Genomic DNA, 15,223 nt, shown 5'->3' on the forward strand with positions numbered 1-15,223 from the left:
TTATGTACTGGTAATATTAAACTTTCAGTAGTCCCAAGGGAGCTGGAATCGCGGACATTTACTTTGGGGCAAGCCGATTTAATCATGGAATGTAGTTCATGCCGTATTTATGGTGCCCATGTGCACAGTATGGTGAGCTTGGACAACTGTATACACTTGTAATTGCCGCCATAGTCAAGCTATAATCCACTTCCAGAAGCTCCCGTGGGCCTTTCTAGTTATTGTGCAGCCCCGTCCCCGGTCCCGGGCAGACACCGATCTGCTTTATATCTCTCTGTGGACTAGATTACAATTTTTATATTTAAACAAATGGAAAAGATATAGGTTCTTTTTTTTTTTTTTTCCTGACACATGGAATACAGTCATCAAGTTTTTGCCTGTCTGAGAAGCAGGCAGAAGCTTTATAGCAGAAGTATCAATATCACAGTAAAACTCCGTTTTCCAAACTTGTCATAACTTGTGGTGGGTTGGATATATCAAAATGCTCATTTTTCAGAAAAAGTGAGGAGAAAAACTGAATACAGCTTTTCTGCACAAAATTTTGTTCAATCAGCCTCCTTTACTGAGCTGTAACTACCAGCAATTTCTGCCTTTATGTTAATTTTGATTCTTTTCAAGGACTTCTGAAATATAGAAGTTCGTCCATAGCAGGGTAACTTCTCTACCCATTCTCTTGCCAGTGTGTCTGTTTCCCCTGTTTCAGGAGGTGGAACAGGGCTGGCCCCTTGCCGTGAGAAGGTCACATGAGGGAGGACCCCAGCTCGTGCTGCTGGATCAAATGCCCTCAGAGAGTCTATGTTTGGTGACGTTTGAAAGTTTCTTTCCAGCATCAAAACATATGTCCAACACTGATTGTGTGTTTCGTATTCTTTGAATAGTATAGCGATTTATCACAGCCCTCCTGTGACTCTGGAATCCAGAGTCAGACAGCAGCATTCTATTCTTATTTCTTTAAAAACTTTTTTTGTAATGTAAGAATTCTGCTCATAATACATCTCTAGCAGGAGCCTCCTGACCCTTCTGCTTCCGGAATCACTTCGTCTCTCCTCTTTGCCTCTAAGTCAGTCTTTCTAAGACCTTGCTTTACTTTTCTGGAACTTTTGATGCTTCTATATTATATTCAAAATCAAATCATTCCTTATTCAGCATTTTGAGTACCCTCTGTCTGCCGGGTTCAGGTTAGAACCCTCAAGGGTGTCACAGTCTGTGTTTACTCCTTCCTGCCATTCCAGACCATCCGTGCTCCGATTCAAAGCTACCTTTTCAGCATCCCCCTCACTCTGTCCTTTCCCTATAGAAACCCTCCAATCCAGTCATGCCGTATGTCCTCACACGACCTGTGCTTTTATACACATCACTTTCTCTGTCTTTCTTATTATCTCTGTCAAAATAAGGCCCACTGACTTCCCGTGTCCTCGGTCCCAGGTGATTTTCTTTGTCTGCGGTGTCACTTACTTCAGCACGTATGGCCCATACAATTTACTGGCACTTAGTTAGCATTTTTGTTTCATCTCATTCGCTCTGCTGGAATCTTACAGTTAAAAAGGACAGACTTACCACTCAAAGCAAAATCATTTGTACAGTACCTCTGATAACCTCTTTACACACCTAGTCAGGAGAAGCCCTGTCATTTTTTAGGCCTCCCAGTTCTACTTATTAATAGGAGATAATACGTTAGATGATCACTTTATAAACTGAAATATGTATCTTTGTGACTGTCCTCCCTTTAGTGTCATATGTGCTTTCTAGAGAGACACAGATTAAAATCCTATTTCTAAAAAAAAAAAAAAAAAAATCCTATTTCTGCCTTTCCTGTTTCTGCTCTTCTAGTATCAGTCATGCTCTGTGGGTAAATCTTTTTGGATTAATATGCCCTTATATAACCCCATCCTGTCACCTTCCTTTGGATCCCTCTACTTTTAATTGCCTCTTGAATAATGGCCTCCAGAATTGAACCTACTTCTCCAGTTGTCCTCTGTCTAGTTAGAGAAAAGCAAAACTCTTCTTTTAATGAAATGTGAATTGGCCGGAGCTAGTGGTCTCTTTCTAGTCTTGGTTTTTTTCATGTTTTCAAATTTTTATATCCCCTACTCTAACCCTCTGCTCAGTTGCTTTCCATGCTGCTGGACTGAAAAAAAAAAAAAAAGCCTTAAAAATACAGTGGGACTTCCCTGGTGGCGCAGTGGTTGAGAATCTGCCTGCTAATGCAGGGGACACGGGTTCGAGCCCTGGTCTGGGAAGATCCCACATGCCACGGAGCAACTGGGCCCGTGAGCCACTGCTGAGCCTGCGCGTCTGGAGCCTGTGCTCCGCAATAGGAGAGGCCGCGATAGTGAGAGGCCCGCGCAGCGCAATGAAGAGTGGCCCCCGCTTGCCACAACTAGGGAAAGCCCTCGCACAGAAACGAAGACCCAACACAGCCATAAATAAATAAAAAAGCCAAGCATTTGAAGCCCTTTTAAAAATAAATAAATAAATAAAATACAGTGAAGCCCAGCTTCAGAATAAGTGAAAACGTTGGAGCAGTTGGGAACCACTATGGCAGATGGGAATGGAGTCAGAACTGGAGGAGCTGTTGGTTCAGGGTGCATGTATGAAGTGCCTGCTGGTGCCAGGAGCCGTTCTTGGCACTTGGGACACACAACACAATAGACAGACACCCTGCCTTCGTGGAGCTTGTATTCCAGCTGTTTCTGAGCAAAGACTTTAGGCAAAAAAAAAAAAAAAAAAAAAGACTGGCAGATAATATCAGAGTATAGAGTAACTGAAGCCAAAAGAAAAGAAGAGAAAAAAGTGTAAATGGTTCAGGCACATGCAATGTAGAAAATTAACAATATGTGCAAGCTTTTGGTATTCACAGTCGTGAACCACACCTCTAGAAGGAAAATAATACATTTTAAAAATTAAAGATAGGAGCATTCACAATAGCCAGAAGGTGGAAGCAACCCCAGTGTCCATCGACTGATGAATGGACAAAGCGTGACGGCTGCGTACAGTGGCATACTATTCAGCTTTGAAACAAAGGGAGATTCTGACACATGCTGCCACAGGGATGAACCTTGCGGACTTTATGTTCAGGGACGTAAGCCAGTCACAGAAGGACAAATACTGTGTGGCTGCCTTTACGTGAGGCTCTAGAGTAGCCTGATTCATAGAGACAAGGCGAGGGTGGTTTGCCAGGGGCTTCGGGAGGAGGCTGGGGATCGTTTAATCCATAGTTTAAGCTGTGCAAGACAAAGCGCTCTGGAGACGGTTGCACTGCAGTATGAATGTCCTTGGCACTGCGGCACTGTACCCTTAAACACGGTTAAGATGGTAAATGTTATGTGTATTTTTTTTTAATCTGTGAAAACCTTTTCATTTCTAGTTGTCACAAAATAGTTCTGTCATTGTGACTGGTTAGGGGGTCCTTTTTTAGAGTAAGCAAAATGAAAACAAACATTTTTTTACAGGTGTTTAAACCCTGGAAAATCTGTGTCAGGTCCCTGGGGACCCGCAGACCGCTGGCAGGGAATCCTAGCTGCAGCCTCTGGTCAGCCAGCTTGGGAAGCAGCATTTGGAACCTTGTGCCACTGGCCAGCGTGGCCCCTGTGGCCAAGCTCTTGGCTCAGGGAGAATGGATGGTGCTTAAGCAGATGGGACCTGGGCTGTAACCTGGCCACTGGGAGCCCAGGGAGCACTTTGCAGCAAGGCAGCGGGCGGCAGGGGCCTGGCACCGCTCGCTTTCCCAGTCCTGGGGGCACGCCCACCCCCCTCCTTCAGGTGACAGCCTCCTGTCCCTGGTCTTGGTTTAAAAGCAGTTAAGATGGTAAATTTTATGTGTATTTTACCACAATTAAGAAGAAAAAAAGTTTAAAAATTAGCAAAGCAACAAATTGAAAGACCAAGAAACTCAACATTAAAAGAAAACTTTAAAGACATAAGCCATAAGCATAGTATAGTTGGGGAAGCAGACCCATGTAGAAGAATTGAAGGACCTTCACAGAGCAGATGCCTATTAATCTAAACTGTGAAAGTGCTGGAAGGGAATGCTGAACAGAAAGAAGTTAGCAGCCGGTGAGGAGAAAGCTCAGGCCTTTCAGGTAGAGCGTGTGGCATAAAACTAAGTGAAAACAAGTCATGTCTCAGTGACACACAGTCCTTGGAAGACACTGAGGAAGGAGTAGATAGAAAATTGTAGCTGGTCAGATATTAGGCCCAAGTGTTTAATACATTAAGAAACCTGATGAAAGTGATGCTGGAAGCAGGACAGTGAGAACAGCAGTGAGGTCAGAGAAGGCGTTTTAAGAATCATGCAGGCCTGTGATAAAAGGATGCTGGGGACCCTGATAGTGAACATGCAGGTACAAAGTGGTGGGTTCATTAAAAACTATTAGAAAGGAAGAATCCACAAAACTTGCATATTGGTTCTGGGGAACAAAGAGGAAATCAAATTTTTTCAGTGTTCTCAGGCTGTGGGCCTAGAAGTGTGGTGATTCAGTTAACGTTGAACGGGAGATTCGTTATGACGGATGGAAGACCTGACTTAGTGTAGACATTTTATATTAAAGGTAATGCTGAGTATCTAAGTAAAGGCTCCCTAGAGAGGACATAAGGAGATGTTCAGGGACCAGATTTGGAAGTTCAGGTATTTCAGCCAGGCTTGCCCACTGAGCTTTCGTAAGGTGGCGTATCGGCCACACCCTCTGAGGCCTCCGTGAGGGAGGCTGGAGGACCTCCTCGCCAAGGGAAATGAAGGGGTGAAAGAGATTTCACCCCGGGTAGTTAACCGGTTAAATTACAAGTAAAGGAGGCATCAGTAAGAGAATCTGGATTTCAGATTCATCTTAAAATTGGAGTAAGCTGTGCCTACATGTCTTTGACAGTAATACGTCCAAAGCTACTGATCTCACTGTTGCTTTCATCTGCTCTCTTTCCTCGTGTTTTCTGGATTATGAAACTTATGAAACACGATTATTTAATCGTTCCGTTTGGAATACCCAGTTGGAGGAAGAGGGAAAGATAAACTGTTATAATATCCCTTCATTCATACTCCTTTTCTGTCTTGCATTTCTGTTAAACGCACGCTTACCTAGGACTCACTCTTAAATTGCTAACCACCGTCGTTTACTAGTAAGAGAGGGCTCGTGTGTTGTCCTTAAGGATTCAGGAGGTACCAGCAGGATTTTGAGCTCCACTTGCCTTGGGTATTTGCCTCTTGTTTCTGAAATTTGCTGGAAGGGGGAGGGGGACAGAGAAGGTGGTCTTACCATTTCTTGAAGCTCAAATGCCACAGCAGAACTTTTAGAGACATCTTGATTCTATTAGAATTTGCAGGTCAAAGGGCAGGTTCAACTGTTCTGGTAGTTTACAGCACCAGGGATGGTGTGACTAGACTAATGACTTAAAGTTGGATTTCTGTTACTACCTACTCATTATGCAAGTCAGGGGGCCTGTTAGTCATGCAGTAGGGAATTACTAATCACTTTGAAAGGTCCTGTGTGCACATTTTCATTTTTTTTTATTTTTAACTGAGGAAAAGCCACTAAGAGAACAAGGAGAGTGATTTGGCAGGAAGAGCATCTTAGTTCTTCTTTTGTCTGGGCTTGTGGCTTATGTATGTTCCCTTTTGTGTTTCATGTGCTGGTGTTACTCCCTATGGGCTTATGGGAAATGAAGTCAGGAAGTGTTCCACCAGCAAGTGTTCCTCTTCTGTGGAGAGCCTTGGATTAGTAAAGCTTTCGAAGTTGATTATTAATCCCCAGGAAGGTTCATTCTCTTTGAAATAGCCGTATTAGTGTTAGAATAGCTGCCTTTCAGCTCTCAAGTAATTGACTCTGATTAGAAAGGAATTATTGCAGGTATTTTTATTTCCTTCTTCACAGTTTTCTGTATCTTGCCATTTTTCAGCAATGAATGAACATTACTTTGTTATCAGAAAATACCTGTTTTTCAAAGAAGCAGTTGTATTAAGAATAGGTGGCTACTAAAATAAAATCCTTTTTACTATTTGCTTTTTTGCTCCAAATTCCACTCCCTCTGAAAGGCAGGGTATTCTTAGAATTTCTTAGCTTAGACACTTGAATGTTCTTTGTAAAGCTTAACCACGTAAGCTCAACTACAAATATGGTCTTTGCTATCACATGTATTGAGGGAACAAGAGTTTTTCTTATTCCCCATAAATTAGACGGCTGTTACTACTTACCAGCTTTATTTTTGTTCCTGTCCTCCAAACTGTTTTCAAGAAGTTGTTCTTCCCATGGTGTCCGTTTCAAATTTACCAAAATTATAGGGAAAACAGTACAGTCTCTGTCCCCTTCCAAAAACAAGAGAAAAACCTGAAAGCTAATAAACCCACAAAAGATACTAACATTACCCAGAGTTTACATGATCATATGCAATCAAGACATTTCACTCTCTTGACTGTGAATTGCCCTTTATGGGCGCATACACAGGTAGAAGTCAATACCGAGAGTACAGTTTTAAAATGGAAAGGACAGTGTTATGTTAATCCGCTAGGGAATTTTTAGAGGGTGAGAGCCTTGGGTGTGGGAGAGAAAATTTGATTCTGTGCAGTTCATAATATATTATCAGTGCTCAATAAAAAGTAAATAGCATCAATGACATAATAAAATTTCTATTTGAATCGTACAGAAAAAGAAAAAAAGACTTCAAAATATATATCTTATTAAAAAAGGCACCATTCCAATGGCTCAGACGCCAGTGCCACATCCTTTATTTTAAAATTTAGAATATGAATTGGCACCTGTTATATCATATTGCATTTGGGGAATGTGACATTTTACCCCAGAGATTAACTGTACCACACTAGCTGGCCAAGCATATCATTTATAAAAGAATTTGGAATTCAGTCAAGATGTTTCAACAGTATAGGATCATTTTTACCATTTCGTATTATGACGCTTCTTTCCTTAAGTACAGAATGGAACTCAGATCCTATCGCCTTTTATCTTGCATTCGGCAGAAGTTCTCATGACTCGGTCTAACTGGACAGAGTAATTTATCTTGCATTCGTCGTCTGTTATTTGCCTGCCGCTAAATGTGTCATTCTGACTATTGACGCACAGAAATGCAGCCCCCTTATTGAGAAGGCACATTTCTCGTCCCAGCTTGTCAGTCTCTGGGCTCCCCAAAAGGGAACAGATGACAGCAATTAACAGGAAACCGCAGAGTGAGACCATCTTGAACTCCTTCACCTTTAAGCTCATTTCACCACTTAACATATTTTTTTCAAGTGGTCAGTGGATATATTTAGACTGTCGTTATCCCTTTGGTGTTGACTTCATGGGATAAGCCATCTGCCATTTCTTAGACTCATGTAGAGTGAGGACAGTGGAAAGTTATACTGAGGTCAACGAATCTTCCCTTCCAACAGCGAAGACTAGTTAAACAAATCCTCATTTCCATGATGTAAACTGATCCACGTCTTCCATTTGTTAGCACTGCTTGTTCAGGGTTCCCCAGACCTACCCATCTGAGTATGGAATATCCTTGTCAGAATGTGCAAAAGATAGTCTTCCAGTTTGTGGCTAAACTAAAACTCTTCCATATGACTGCTGTTGAAGCGTAATTATCTTAACAAGAGACAGAAGCAAGGTTAAACTTGGGCAGTGCGTTCTCAGATCCAGCATTTCCTCAGGTCAAAAGCTCAGGCCACTTTTATAGTTCCTGTAAATCAGATCTGTCTTCTTCCAGATGACTTATTACATAAAAGATGAGCTATAGAGGAATGCATTTGGACTGTGAGACTAATTGTTCACCAACTTCATTCTGACTATTTTGTCAATTTCTCAGTTCAACGCCCCTCCCCTAAAATCCCACCTTCTTTTCCTTCTGGATATGAACCCAAAAATAGCTGTTAGGTAAACCACAAGGAATCAGTGAAGTTTAAATTGTTGTTTCGAAATGTGCAGATCATTGCCAAGGAAGGCCTTGACTGGAAACGTATTTGCATTGATGAGATAAAAAGATTCATAGATGTTCAGAGTGCCCCGGGAGCAGCTGGCTGATTTCCTGAATCCCATTTACTAACGTTTACAGTTCGTTACACATTCTGTACATAAAAATGTTTTCAGTTTTAGTGGTGCCTCGTTTGCCTGGAAACCACAGAATACTTATCAAAAGAATGAGTCAAATGGGTAAAATGTATAGATGACAGGATAATTCCTACTTTAAAAAAAAGTCATTAACTTCGTTTACTGTCCAAGTTTAACTACAACTAGATCTAGGAACTCTTCATTAAGATGTCAGTATAACAACCTGATAAAGACATTTAGAGTCAAGAAGCCCTGAATGGGATTCCTGCCCGGACCGTTTGCTTCAAGTGTGAACTTGGGCAGCTGCATACGCTCTCGAAGCCTTAGTTTCACCACCCATAAAATGGAGGTAATGGTACTAGTAACTTGAGGATTGCTGTGAGGACTAGATGGAAATCGGGATGTTTTCTTCCGTTTGCAGGCAGGAAGCCCTTCTGGCCGCCATCAGTGAAAAAGATGCCAATATAGCTCTTTTGGAGCTTTCATCCTCGAAGAAAAAGACCCAGGAAGAAGTGGCTGCCCTGAAGCGGGAGAAGGACCGGCTCGTGCAGCAGCTCAAGCAGCAGGTATGGCTGGGGGGGCTGGGGGGGGCTGCCCGCGGCTCACGCACTCAGGTCTCCCACCTCGGGCCAGAGGTCTGGTCTTTATCTAATTGATCTTCGCCAGCAGAGACTTCAGCCTTCAAACCTCTGCTTTGTCTAGGAAGCACAGAGCATTCTTGGTCAGAGGACTGGTTTAGAAGGTGTCACACGTCTTAGGAGAACTTTTTTAACTTTTGCAATGGCTGGATGAAATTAGTGAAATTCTGCCCATTTGAAATGAAAAAGGTTTTCTTGGGGGGGGGGGGTTTTGCATGTCTCTTGGGGTCAGGCCGCAGGGGTCGTCCACAGCACTGACAACTGCGTGGTCCTTGGCAAGTGCTGTGGGGTATCTGCAAGGGCTGTTGGGGTCCTCAGTGGTGCCTCCAGGGGCAGAGGCCGCATGTAAGGGCAGGCAGCAGTGGTGTGGAGCTGGTGGTGGTGTGCCCATACCACCAGCGGGTGAAAAGTCTTATCCCTTACGTCCAGTCAGATTCCCGCTACAGAAGGCACTAAGGGTATTTTCATTTAAGTGATTTCCTGTTATTCAAGGCTGGGTAAGCTCTGATGGTAAGAGCAAAGTTTTGCCCTTTTCTTTTCCACCCAAAACCTTCCCCAAATTTAATGCTTAATACTAACGTGAGGCCTTTCATCTGTGAAAATAAAAGCTAGAAATTTCCTCATTGATGATGGTTGCACAACAATGTAAATATACTTAATGGACAGAACTGCACACTTAAAAATGGTTAAAATGGTAAATTTTATGTTGTGTATACTTTGCCACAATTTTAAAACTGGGGCAGATCTTTTTCCCCTTTGAAGATAAGGAGAAAGCTGAATTTCAGAGTCTGCGTCCTCTCCATCTTCAGTGCTGTTCCCGGCATTCCTGTTCTACACGAGTGTCCACCTCCTGCCTTCCGGGTCATCCCCTTCATCCTCCGCCACTTTTCTGTACGTTTGGGCTGCCCACATTTTCCCTTCTGCCTGAAGTAATCAGAGTAGGAAAGTTTTCAAGTGAAGGAATTTCTTTTTTTCTACTTTAGAGGATCAGTCATCAATTGATAGCATCATTTTTCATTTATTTATTTTTGGCTGTGTTGGGTCTTTGTTGCTGTGCGCAGGCTTTCTCTAGTTGCGGCGAGGGGGGGGGCTACTCTTCGTTGCGGTGCGGTGGCTTCTCTTGTTGCGGAGCACCAGCTCTAGGCATGAGGGCTCAATAGTTGTGACGCATGAACTTAGTTGCTCCACAGCATGTGGGATCCTCCCGCACCAGGGATGGAACCCATGTCCCCTGCATTGGCAGGCGGATTCTTAACTGCTGCGCCACCAGGGAAGTCTTAGCATCATATTTAATGTTCAAATAAACAAGAATCACTATTTACACAATAAAGATATTTTCTCTATTTTAAAGACTAATAAAACTGCTTATAAATAGACTTTATGTGGCTGACTTTGATGAGAAAACACCAGAAGATGTTCCCTACTGCAAGATAGATAGATGACCAGCAAAAAACAACCCAGTGCTCATTTGCAAGTGAAAGAAAACTTTTACCCACTTAAGCTCTGGTACCCCTGGACGTTCATCCCTTTAAGAGATGGAATTCACTATGAGCTTTCACCCTCTCCTGGGTGCCAGTGACACAAGGGAAAGCAAAACAAAGGTGCTCTGGGGGCCTCCCTTTATTGCACGTTCAACCACTTTATCCATCATTTGTGGGAATTCTGCCACATAAACATTTTCAGGTCACTTAGCTTGACAAAAAAAAAAGAAGGAGAGAGAGAGATAGACTTCTTTCATATCACAGAAGAAAACGGAGCAAAAAAGTTGATCAGCGGTTTGTCACCCAGCTCACATTGCTCAACCTGTCTCATTTTAAGAGCTGTAACTGATTCTAATTGGTCCTCATTTCCCATTTTCTGAACAGATTCTCAGTTTCCGTTATGTTCAGCAGGAGAATTATGAATGGATAAGGCTAGCTCAGCGGACTGAGGAGGCTGGAGGGGTCGTAAACGATGCATCTGTGCTTGTGTCGTGGGTGCAGAAAACTCGGGTGGGCTGCCTGGGTCTGCGCGTCATCCTCCCAGCTAGGAGGTGGGTGCCGTCTCCTGTTCCATTAGGGAGCAGTTAGTGAGAATCAGTCAGTGTCTTCAGACAGGACCCAGATCTTGAGACGAGCAGTGTGTCCGTGCAGAGCTGTGTCATGAGCTGAGGTCTCCTGGTGCATGTTCTGTGGAAACGTGTCTGTCACTGGGGAAGTGAGCTGATTGTCAGACAGACGTGCTGTCACCTGCTCACCTGGCCGAGCCTGCTCACAGGGTCTCTGTTTCACTGTCCCAGACCAAACATGCCCTCCTGTCCCTGCAGTCTTTTCCCAGCGGTCCCCGCTCTCCTTCCTTGCGTGACCCCCGGGTGGTCCTGGCGGCAGTGGGGGGATCCTGTCCTCTTCAGACAAGCATTTGCACAGACTTGCTTCGTTTTCTGTTGTGTTTTCTGTATTTTACTTCTTTAGCCTCATAAGACCGCTTAATTTCCCTAATCCCTAAGTCCCTGATGGAAAAGGGGGGACTTCACTGCTGCCCCAAGTATTTCAGTAGGTCCGGTATGAAAAAATATCTGAATTAAGTGAATCTTGCTTTCAGTGATTGTCTTTTACTACGTTCTGCCCGCTCTCCTGTTACCAGTTGGTTAGTCTCCAGGGAGCTGCCTGTGACACACAGGGTGCCTGCGTGATACTTCTCCCCTGACTTGTTGCTTCATCAGGTGGAACTAAGGGTTCTGACAGCCGCTGAGCAGGCCCAGGACACCGGCCCAAGCTGGTCATTCTCGCTCAGGTCCCCATGAGTTTGCAGTCAGGCTCCTGGCCAGGTCTGCAGTTACCTGACGCTTGGCCGGGGCAACAGGGCTCACTCACATGGCCCGGGGCTCTGTACCTTTTAGGCTTCTCCATGGGGTTACTTAGGACATGGGGCTGGTTTCCCCTAAGCACATGATCCAGGGGAGGGGAAGAGAGCAGCCAAGATGGAAGCCACGATGTCCTTATAACCTGTCTCGGAAGGGGCACACCATCACTTCCCCTTGTCCTGTTGCACGTGCACCAGCCACCTACAACGTGGGGGGACCAGTGCAGGCGGCCTGGAAGGCTGGCTGCTATGAGAAGTGAGTGAACAAGCAAACAGTGGTGTCCTCCTGTGGTGAGACACTGTTCAGATGTAGAGGAGTACGTGCTGTGTGATTCCATGTGTATGTTCAGCTCTAGAAAAGACCACTTTACTCTCTGACCTCAGAAGGCAGATGAGGCATCAGAGCAGAACTCGCTTCATCTTCTCTTGCCTGCCTCCGCCCCCAAGAGGGGCCTGCAGCAGGAAGGGACAGGTTCTGTCCTCTTCATGCCTTTCTCCCTCTTCCTTTGGCGTTGGGGTCCTGTGATGCCATTGCAGCCCTTTGATGCTGCTTCTCTGGCCAGCGTTGACCCCCGAGGGGTGAGCAGTGCCCGGAAGACTCAGACCTGGCTGCTCCTTGCTGGGCTGAAGAGAGCGTGTCGGCTGCCACGTGCTCCTCTGTCCATCCTGCTCTCTGTCTCTAGGTGTCCTTTCTCCTCCTCAGATAAGCACAAGGCAAACCAACAAGTCCGATGCCTGAGTAGGTACCAAACAAAGGAAGGAGAAGCCTGTTTCCTTTTCTTCTACTCAAACCCCGTCTTCAAGATTGAAGACTCTAGGATTTAGGGCTGAATCCTCTTTGAGCCTCTCTCACTGAGCACAGGGGCCCCCCTTGTGCATGACTGTCTGCTCCCCGTGACGTCAAGACTCCTTCTGCCAGACTTAGCATCACCGCACACCAGTCGCAACCCAGAAAAGGCATGAGCTGTGAGGGGCTGGCCTGGTGGACGGTGGTGCCTTTTCTGCCCCCCCCACCCCCCTTGTGGGCTCTCTAGAATGTGACCTGCTGAGCTCTCCTTTGTCCCCGGCGTTGGGCCTGGGCCACCAGTTCTGGAGCAGCTGGGAAAACCCATTCATCATAGTATTAAAACTAGTTTAAAAGTGACATCTAACATTGGAGAGAGAACAACAAAACGATTTTACATTCTATGAAAAGAGAACAGCAATAGGGTGAAGCTACAGAGAGCTCCTGAATTGTCAGTGAACAAAGGAAAAAATAAACAGCAAATGTTGAGGTAGCGGGAGTGCTGCAGAGGCTGCACGTGGGGGGCAGAGCCAGAGGCGTCTGGCCGCCTCGCCAAGCGCCGGCGTTCTTGGTGATGAGGCCAGCCTCCGCGCACCCGCGATGCCAGGTGCTGGGACACAGCAGGCATCTCTCAGAGGACACACGGGCGTCTGGCCTGCCTGCTCTGTCCTGTACTTGGCATGTCCACGAGCCAGCCTCTCAGCCATCTGTGCGACGTTATCCCGTGAAGGTGACTGGTACGTGGTGATCAGAGAGAGTGAAAACCTTCTGCTGGTTAGAATATCCGATATCCAGAAGTTGACAGAGTAGACGATTACAGTTCAATCCTTATTTCATGATTCAACAGCCCGTATTGACTTGGTCAGATAAACGTGCTCATCTCGTTTTAATTATCCTATCTCCCTTCAGTTCTAGATTCTTACATATTAAGTACTCAGTATACATACTTCTTCCTCTAAACCACTACAAACATCAGGATCAGCTGCATGTTTCCTGCCGCTGGTATCCAGATTTATTTGAAAGGAACTGGATGCAAAGCATTTTCCGTTCACTGCCCTCATCTCTGGAATTGCCTTCTCCTTCCTCAGCTTAATCTCTGCTTTAATCTTCACTTCAAGACTCATCTTTGTAGTTTGGAATTTCCTAGCCACGGAATTGGTTTTTTTCCTTACATTAGCAAAGCCATTCTTTGCTTTTCTTCATTCACACATTCGTCCTCCTTTGGGCAGAAGCTAAAATGCGAGAGGGAGGAGGAAAGAAGCAGCAGCACTGTTCACTTGCTGTCCTACGAGTTGTTGCGTTTACTCTGAGCCACAGTGTCCTCTTCAAATGTAGGAATCCCCACCGGTAACTGTTGCTCCAGCTCCAGACCTCAGCTCCAGCTCCAACTCTGTTGATAAACTAAGTGTATCATCTGGAGCAGTAATACCCCATCAACTGATACACAGCACTTCACAACCTACAGCGTACTATTCAGATGCCTTATAGCCCCAAGCCTGAGGGCTGTGTGGGCCAGGCAGATGCCATAACTCAAGAGGGGAGGGACGCATGTAAGACGAGAGGAGAGACCATGATGAACTGGGGGCCACGTGCGTTGTCCAGAGAGGCCGCCGCTTTTAATTCCAGCTCGTTGTGACCCTGCAAGACGAGAGCCCTGTGTAATCCAGTCATCCATACCGCCCCCACACACAGAGAATCCATATGTATAAACCTCTCTTTTTTAATCGAGGTGTAGTTGACATACAGCATTACATTAGTTTTAGATGTGCAACATAATGATGTGATATGTGTGTATATTGTGAAACGATCACCACAGTAAGGTTAGTTTACATCCGTCACCACAGTTACATTTTTTTTTCTTGTGATGAAAACTTTTAAGATCTTGACTCTCAGTAACCTTCAAATGTACAACCTTCAAATGTCTCATCACCATGCTGTACGTCGCATTCCCAGGACTTAATCTTATAACTGGAAGTTTATACTTTCTGACCCCCTTCACTTACAAATCTCTTGAAATGTAAGTGTTGGCCACTAATTTATTCTTTCGGTTTTTTTAATGAATCAAGTCACAAGCTTCCTAACTTACCTCTCTGGTCTTATCTTCCTCATCTATAATATTACATGGATAGATAAAATTAATTTTGAGGTCTAAAGTTATGTATTTTCCAATTTTTGACAAGTCAATATATTTACTTATAGCTATATTACCTGCTAATTGCTGACATTGGGAACAGTTTTAAAAGAAGGAATTGTAAAGCATAAGAAAACACATATGTAAGGATTGTTTAAATCTGTCTATAGGAATTTCCTTACTTTATGAAAGTAGTAAGTATTGCATTTTAAAGTTAAAAAAGAAATCCTGGTTACTCACTATCCCCTTGAAACCTTTTTTGTATCCTACAAAGAAATAGATCATATTTTGATGAGTTCTGCTTGCTTGGAGTTAAGTGAAGTCCAGAGGCTGGGAGATGTGGGGAAATCTGGAATCCTCCCAGCCTCCTTTCTTCCATCTCTTCCATCTTTTTTGTCATCAATTCCAGATGTAGAAAAATTCTTCACAAAACTTTGATAAGACCCTTCCCTTCTTTTCTAGCGTCAAATCTAGCTTGCCCTTCCTATTGTCAGACCGCTGCCTTTTATGATGCCACAGGGAATTTATAAACCTTCTGAGTCTCCTGATCCCTCTTGAATTGTCTCAATGCAAATAAATCAACCTAGATTTCCTGCCCCAGTGCACGTGCCCCTCCTATTCCTTCTCCCGTCAGGTGGCATGATTTATAACTGTTTCCTGTGCTCCTTGACCTTGGTCTGAGGATCTCATTAAACATGAGTAAAAAGAAGGCTGGTTTAGGGTGGTTCCCCTTTCCCCCACTAAACTTCTCTTGGCAGGAGTCAGTTCAGACCAGTGTACTCCACAGAATCTA

The 15,223-nt window shown here is 44.5% G+C and overlaps 1 protein-coding gene across 12 annotated transcripts in view; it reads left to right on the forward strand.

Annotated features, from left to right (window-relative positions):
- Nucleotides 1-15,223, forward strand: part of ERC1 (ELKS/RAB6-interacting/CAST family member 1) — a 390,663-nt gene that overhangs the window by 295,317 nt on the left and 80,123 nt on the right. For all 12 annotated transcript variants that reach the window (XM_073789251.1, XM_073789255.1, XM_073789254.1 and 9 more), the window contains one exon: nt 8,458-8,602. In XM_073789251.1, the coding sequence (XP_073645352.1) occupies nt 8,458-8,602 (145 nt within the window). The remainder of the gene's footprint in view (nt 1-8,457; nt 8,603-15,223) is intronic.

Source organism: Tursiops truncatus, chromosome 11 (genome assembly GCF_011762595.2).
Source record: "Tursiops truncatus isolate mTurTru1 chromosome 11, mTurTru1.mat.Y, whole genome shotgun sequence".
Taxonomy (NCBI): Eukaryota; Metazoa; Chordata; class Mammalia; order Artiodactyla; family Delphinidae; genus Tursiops; species Tursiops truncatus.